Source organism: Poecilia reticulata, linkage group LG19, assembly GCF_000633615.1.
Source record: "Poecilia reticulata strain Guanapo linkage group LG19, Guppy_female_1.0+MT, whole genome shotgun sequence".
NCBI lineage: Eukaryota > Metazoa > Chordata > Actinopteri > Cyprinodontiformes > Poeciliidae > Poecilia > Poecilia reticulata.
Genome location: NC_024349.1, coordinates 694114 through 702081, shown reverse-complemented (window position 1 = coordinate 702081; position 7968 = coordinate 694114). Strand labels below are relative to the sequence as shown.

The following is a 7968-nucleotide window of genomic DNA, read 5'->3' as shown; positions in this document are numbered from 1 at the left end:
TCTCTGTCTGTCTCCGTCTCTCTGTCTGTCTCTGTCTCCGTCTGTCTCCGTCCTGCAGGTCTGTCCGTCCTGCGGTCCAGTGAAGACCAGCTCCCCTCGCTGCAGAGCAAATGCATCGGGGACATCGAGGAGCTCGCCGCCAGCTACGAGCGAAAGCTCATAGAGGTCAGTGCGAACGCTGTACTTTGGGTCAAACTGAACTAAAATCGTTTAACGTCGGTTAACAAATGTCAGACGTTTTTAGAGAGCACGTCTTTTCCTCAGTATTTGGTGGCGTCACCTTTAAACGTCTGACTTTTCCAAACATCCTTCCAAGCTTCTCAGTCCAGAGTGTCTTTTATGCATCTTTAAAACGTCTTAAATTAATTTAAAAAGCCTTAAAAGCGTCAGCCACAGGTCTGGACTGTTGGCTGTTTCTCTGGAGTGTTTTTCTTCTTGTGGGATTTTTCTGAAAGGCAAAAGTTTGAGCCAGACGTAGACATCTTCATTACGCTCTGTGCAGCTACCGCTAACCAGCTGCTAGTAGCTAGGAAACTAGCTAGCTAGCTGCTAATAAACCCTAGCTAGCTAGTTAGCTAAAAGCACATTGGCGGCAGCGGTTCTGAAACATGGACCTTGTCCTCCATGTTCCCATAGATGGTTTTTCTGCCCAGCAGTAAAACACCCTCACAGCATGATGCTGCCACCGCCGTGCTCCACAGCTTCCTGTTCTTTCCTCTAACTGGGCGCGATGGAGATCCAGTCCAAACAGGACACGCCTCCGGAGGTGAACCTCTGTTCCTGACCGGATTCCTGATCCGGTTCTGGATGGATTCCGGTTCTGAGCGGGTTTCAGCCCATGTTGGTGCCGGACTGGTTTCACTGGCTGCCTGGTTTTTAAAGCTTCCCAGTGCGGATAAATCTAAAGGGTTTTAGCGGCGAATGTGAATGAAACCGTTCTGCTGCACTGAGTCACTGCTAGTTTCATCTGAAGCGTCGCTCGCAGCAGCTGTTTGGTTTGGAGGAACTTCCTGCTGCCTGCAGACGAATGAAAACTTTTTATTTTTGCATCTTCGTCCCAGCTGTTTTAAAACCATAACCACACAAACCTGCGTCCACTGGGAGTTTGTTCTGTTTGTTCAGCTGATCTTCCGTCTGCATTTCGCTCTGCGGATCGTCTGCCGGCGCCAGAACCGGATATTTCTGCTGGAGGAAGGCAGCCTGTCGGGTTTCCTCTCGGCTTCACGCGGTTCCACAGCCGTCGGCCTCGAACTGTCACTGATGAACACGACGGCGTTCCTTCAGTGGTTCTGGGATCCGGTTCTGAATCGGTTGGAACCGGATCCCTAAAGCTGCTCAGAACCGAGAGGAGGAAACTTTTTATCTGATCCAGCAGGAGAGAAATTAACTTCCTGCAGCGGCAGAGAAAATCCTGGAACCGGCTCTGACCGGACCCGACCCGTCTGGACCGGTACCTGGTCCACAGTGACACCGGCCCAGTTCCTACTGACCCGGTTCCCTCCAGTCCAGTCAGATCAGGCCCAGTCAGATCCGGTCCCAGTCTCAGTCTGGTCCAGTTTAGTCCAGTCGGGTCCAGTCCAGTCGGGTCGGGTTCGGTCCCAGTCTAGTCCAGACCAGTCGGGTCAGGTCCAGTCGGGTCCGGTCCAATCCAGTCCGGTCCGGTCCATTCGGGTCCAGTCCAGGCAGGTCTGGTCCAATCCGCTCCGGTCCATTCGGGTCCAGTCCAGGCAGGTCTGGTCCAATCCGCTCCGGTCCATTCGGGTCCAGTCCGATCCGGTCCAGTCCAGTCCGATCCAGTCCGGTCTGATCTGATCTGATCTGATCCGGTCCGATCGGCTCCGGTCCGGTCCGGTCGGGTCTTGCTGCTGTGAGTCTGTTTGAACGATTCCTGAATAATTAAATTGTAATTTTTATTCTTCTCTGTTGCTTCACTTATTGCTGCTGCTGCATCTTTCATGCTGTTTACTAATTTATCTCTTCATCTGCTGTCGGTCCAAACGGCGCCGTGTGGGGGGAACCGGGCCGACCCGGTTCCTCTTCCCGCCCCCTGTGGGGCAGCAGGGCGGTGAGCGTAGCATCCAGACCATCGGCTCGGCCCGTGGTTGCCGTGACGCCGCCGGCGCTCCGCCTCGCCTCGCTCTCCGGATCCGAGCTTCCCGGTTATTGATTTCCCAAAATGTCACATCAAGCCTCGTCAGAAACGCTCCTTCCTGGGAGAGACGGACAAACATCGGAGCGCCGTGGTTTAATTCGACCCGTTATATCGAACGTGTTTACGTTTGAGCCCAGTCTCCAGGCGTCCTCTGATCTTTACCTGCATCCATCTTTGTTCAGACGGATCCAGCAGAACCTGATTCCCTCCCAGCTGTTGGCTCCTCAGGACCTGCTGTAAAACAGAACCCAACGGGTCACAGAAATGCAGCTTCAGGTGTTAAAACCTTCCTCTGGTTCTGGTTCTGGTTCTGACGGCCTGTAGCCGAGTCAAAGCTGTTATGATACGAAGGTGAAGCTCCATCAGATGCTCCAGTTCTTCACAAGAACTGATAAAAACATCCTTCATTTGTTTTGTGCACAAACATGTCAGTGACTCCCAGCATTCACCTGCAGGGGGCAGCGTTCCTCATTATACTGATGAGGCGCATTCACTGAATCCATCACCTGGTGGGTCTGGAGGAGCTGCTGCCTCTCCGGCTCACGTTCTGGGCGAGAGACGGGTCACCTGGACGGGTCACCTGGACGGGTCACCTGGACGGGTCACCTGGACGGGTCACCTGGACGGGGTCACCTGGACGGGTCACCTGGACGGGTCACCTGGACGGGGTCACCTGGTCGGGTCACCTGTCTGTCGGTAGCATTAACAGAATAATTTGCATATTTAACTAAATGTTTTTAACCTGACGGAAACATCTGGAGCCCCACGTCATTCTGACGCCTGACCACTAGGGGGAGACAGGCAGACATTTTATTTTATTTAAACGTACTAAGATAATTGCATGAGAAGCTAAACCAACATGTCTTCAAAATAAAACAAACATCCTGTATAGAATCCGAGCTGATCAGCTCTGGTTTAACTGGTTTAAGCCCCGACTGACTTCGCTGCCTGAAATAAAGCAGAGATAAAGACACCAGGTGTATTTAAAGTCACAGGCACGTGACTCAGACTCTGAGAGTGCTGATAGGAAACGGCTGGGCAGGAAGTGATGTCACATCGTCTCATCGCGGCGCGCTGGAAGTCATCCGTTCCTGAGCCGCTCCAGGTGAGGAGAGCATCTATGAAACATGGAGGGACAGACAGGCGGAGCGATTCCTCAGGAAACGCCTTTTATTCAGGCAGGAAACTGTTTACAAGACGCTGCGTTGTTTCCTATCCATGATGCTGTGGGCCTGTTTTCCTCCATCTGTAGTGGATGAAGCTCCTGCAACAGGAGATTAAAGGAACATTTTTCCCCCCAAATATGAAGAAAACTAACATTCATTCATTCACAAAGTGAGAATTAACCGTAGACTGTAAACTGTCAGCCCAGCTCACATCCCCTTCTCTCTGTCGGTGGCACAGCGGTGATGTCAGGGCCTGAAGGCTGAGCTATAGTCGCGTTTTAACGGTTCGGGTTGAGGCTGAGAGCCAAGACGGCAGCATGGCGTCTATAGCTGAGGTTCCGATTGGAGCCGCCTGGCAGAGCCTCTTCCAGTTCGTCCAGTTCGACCAATCCGCGCCGAGTCAAACATCCAGAGGAGCAGGAGGCGCCTCGACGCTCTGCGCATGCGGCGCCGCGACACTCTGCGCATGCGGCGCCGCGACGCTCTGCGCATGCGACGCTCTGCGCATGCGACGCTCTGCGCATGCGACGCTCTGCGCATGCGACGCTCTGCGCATGCAGCGCTGCGATGCTCTGCGCATGCGGCGCTCTGCGCATGCGACGCTGCGATGCTCTGCGCATGCGGCGCTCTGCGCATGCAGCGCTGCGATGCTCTGCGCATGCGATGCTCTGCGCATGCGACGCTCTGCGCATGCGACGCTCTGCGCATGCGACGCTCTGCGCATGCGGCGCTCTGCGCATGCGACGCTCTGCGCATGCGACGCTCTGCGCATGCGACGCTCTGCGCATGCGACGCTATGCGCATGTGGCGCCGCTTCCTGCTTCAACGCCTCAACAATAAGCTTCAGCAGCTGCTCGCTGCTCCAGGCTCTGAGTTGAAACTGATAAAGTGGCGAAATGATCCGCTCGCTCTCCGTGGTTCTGGACGGGTTTCACTTTGTGTGGTTTCATCATCAGTGACCTGATGGTTCTGTTCGTCTCTTGGTTTGTTGTACTTCATGTCTGATGGGTTCAGAATGACAGAGTCGCTCTGTGGTGGTGAAACTTGTTAGCTCCGCTGTTGCTGCCATGTCCATGTTGTAAAGTTAAATTATCATGAGCTTTATATTGGACCTGCTCATTAGCCGCTCATTAGCCCCGCACACAGCCATTAGCCCCGCCCCACGGTTAATTAACGCCGCCCCCGGCCATTAGCCGCTCATTAGCCCTGCCCCACGGTCATTAGCCCGGCCATTAGCCCCGCCCCCCGGTCATTAGCCCTGCCCCACTGTCATTAGCCCCGCCCCAGCCATTAGCCCCGCCCCCCGGTCATTAACGCCGCCCCCGGCCATTAGCCGCTCATTAGCCCTGCCCCACGGTCATTAGCCCTGCCCCACTGTCATTAGCCCCGCCCCAGCCATTAGCCCCGCCCCCCGGTCATTAGCCCTGCCCCACTGTCATTAGCCCCGCCTCTGGTCATTAGCCCCGCCCCCCGGCCGACGCCATCTTGTTCCGCTGGTGGAAACGTGACGTTTCCTGCTGACCAGGTCCAAATGCAAGATGGCCGCCGCGCCGCTCGCTTCCCTCCAGTTTGGCGTTTAAAGCGCCAAAGTTCAGCCCAATCAGACGAAGACCCCAAACCTCTTAATTTATTAAATACATGCTTCATTTTATAAATGAGTTTAATCTGAATTTCTTCCTGACGTCCTGGTAGGAGCCGAGAGCCGCGGTTCGTTGAGGAGCCAATTAAAAACGTTGCTTGAACAATAATTGAATAAATGTGAAATGATCAATTAAGCTGTTGGTTTAATTTAAAATCTCCGTGTGGAGCTAAGCGTGTGTGGGTGTGTCTGTGTGTGTGTGTCTGTGTGTGTGTGTCTGTGTGTGTGTGTGTGTGTGGGTGTCTGTGTGTCTGTGTGTGTGTGTGTCTGTGTGTGTTTGTGTGTGTGTGCGTGTGTGTGTCTGTGTTTGTGTGTGCGTGTGTGTGTCTGTGTTTGTGTGTGCGTGTGTGTGTGTCTGTGTGTATGTGTGTTTGTGTGTCTGTGTGTGTGTGTGTGTGTGTGTGTCTGTGTGTGTCTGTGTGTGTGTGTCTGTGTGTGTGTGTGTGCGTGTGTGTGTGTGTTAGAACAGCTCCAACAGTAGCAGGAACATAGACGGTTCATTTTTCTGCCTTCCTTTCCTCATGAAGAGGTTAAGAAACATAAATCCTGTTTTTGCTGTAGTTGAGTTTGTTTCATGTTTTATGTTAATAAATTCACACGGCTGTAATCTGTAAGAAGGAAACAGACTTTCCACATGGTTTCACTTTAAAACACCAACTTTTACTGATTTCAGTTGCATTTTCTTCAGTTTTTTTCCGTACTAAAGTTCCTTTACGTTTGTGTGTTTCTGGTACACCCATAAATCAATCCTAGGGCCACAAATGGCCCCCGGACCTCACTTTGGACCCCTTCTGTAAGTGGTTTTGTCCAGGAAAGGGTCAGCCGGACGCCGAGACCCAGACATGACTAAACGATCAGGAGACGGCGTGAAGAAGACGCCCTCGCTGCTGAATCGAATCAGAGCGAGAGCCGCTCTCTGTCGGTCAGATTGAACAAGCGTGGCGTGACGCCACATCAGCCCCGCCGCCACATCAGCCCCGCCGCCACATCAGCTCCTCTCTCGCCTGTAATCGGTTTCCTTCACGCCTCAAATTCATTTGCTCTCCTGTAATTTGCTACCTCAGTTTAGCGGCAGCTGAATAAATAAAGGGGAGACACGTCCTGTCCTGACAGGAAGCGTCACATGGCGCTCTGCGTCTGATGGCTCAGGACTCACACACACACACACACACACACACACACACACACACACACACACACACACACAGGTTTGGCGTTATTGTTTCCGGCCATGTTTTATGTTCAGAGATTACTGTAGGTCGGTCTGAGCCTCAGATTTGTAGCGTCTTCGTGTTTCAGACACTTTTATGTCTTTGGGTTTTTCCGAGAACCAGATTAAGTAAAACATGGCAGCGGATCAGCCGAGTCCAAACGGTCCCAGCTGGGCCCGGTTCTGATGCTTCACAGCTTCATGGTCCCAGGAGCAAAGCTTTTCCCTCCAAGGTGTCGAGCAGATCCTGGTGCTGCGTCTCCATCATAAACGTTTTCAGGACTCCAGGAAACACGACTCGGCGTTTCTGGCGCTTCCATTAAATAAGTGATGCAGTTAAAATCACACGCCTTCGTTCTTTAATCGCTTTTTAAACTGTTTCCATCCAGCAGCCACATGAACTTTGAGGTCAAATGTCAGGAAAAAAACATTTGAATGAGGCGATTCTGTCTGCTGGTGCGGAGGAAGCAGCCAGGGGGCGCTGTGTTACGGCCGCAATGAACAGGAAGTGACGCAAAATGTCTTTAATTCAGAAAATATATGATGTCCTGCAGAATGTCCAGATATTCTCATCTTGATTCATACATTTCGGCCTATTTACTCCTTAATGTCAAGTTTAAAAGCTAAATTGAGGAAATGTGAGAGGAAACAGAACTACGTAGACAGTTGCTTCAAAATAAGAGCGTGAATATAAACGGCAGTCGACAAAAACAGATAAATTATCAATCTATGACTTATCAGGAAAAATTAACATTAGCTGCAGCGCTAAGCTAACAGGCTATGAGCGCATGAGCAGAACTGTGTCAGCAGGATATCTGGGGAAAGATTGTGGCGCAGAGCGGGGGAAATAAATCCAGATTATTGCGACGATCAGCTGATTGATAACAGTTTGCAGTGAAATGTTCAGATTATTCTGCCTGGACTGGATCCGTCTCTGCTGGTTCACTGTTTAAACGGGACGTTAGTTATCTGTGACGCAGCAGCTGCTGCAGCACCTGCTGCTGCTGCTGCAGCTTCAGGGTTTCAGACGTTCTGCTGCTGGGTTCTGCGGGTTATACGCGTGTGACGTCATCGCGTCGTTTCCGATCGGATCCGTTCCCCCGGTTCTGATCTCAAACCCCAATAAAACGGGACAAAGATGTCATCCTTCCTCCCAGAAGCAGAACAAACCTACAGGACAGCGGCCCCGCTCTGCTGTCCTTTTTGTGATGTTGTTGCCATGGCAACTGTGATTATTTTATTTCTTTTCACGGAGCTTCGCTGTGTCACCTCTAGAGGGCGTCACGCTTTGACGGAGTCTGGCTCCTGGCAGAGGCAGCGACCCAGTTTCACCCACTGGGAACCAGTTTACCCTGATTCACCCAGTCCGGGCTGACTGGGAGCAGTCAGCTCAGTCCCAGTCTGGTCCCAGTCTGGGAGCGTCCCAGTCCCAGTCTGGTCCCAGACTGGGAGCGTCCCAGTCCCATTCTGGTCCCAGTCTGGGCTGATGCATGATGTCCATGTAAAAAATCTGAAAAGTGCGGCATGCATTTGTGTTCAGCTCCCTCTTACTCTGATTTACCTGAGTAAAGCCCAGAGCAGCAATCGGCCTCCAGGAGTCACCATGGGATGATTTGGACCAGGGGTGTTCAAACTGGGGGTCGGGGGCCGTCTGTGGACGGATTTAGTTCTTTGCGGCCGTCTTTCCACAATTCAAAAGTAAATTGGAACATTGTCTCATTGTCCGTGTGTGTGTGTCAGTGTGTGTGTGTGTCTGTGTGTGTGTGTGTGTGTCTATGTGTGTGTGTCTATGTGTGTGTGT

The 7968-nt window shown here is 52.2% G+C and overlaps 1 protein-coding gene across 1 annotated transcript in view; it reads left to right on the top strand.

Moving 5' to 3' along the window:
- Nucleotides 1-7968, top strand: part of snx29 (sorting nexin 29) — a 109310-nt gene that overhangs the window by 65471 nt on the left and 35871 nt on the right. Inside the window, exon 12 of the mRNA XM_017310678.1 lies at nt 59-165. Within this exon, the coding sequence (XP_017166167.1) occupies nt 59-165 (107 nt within the window). The remainder of the gene's footprint in view (nt 1-58; nt 166-7968) is intronic.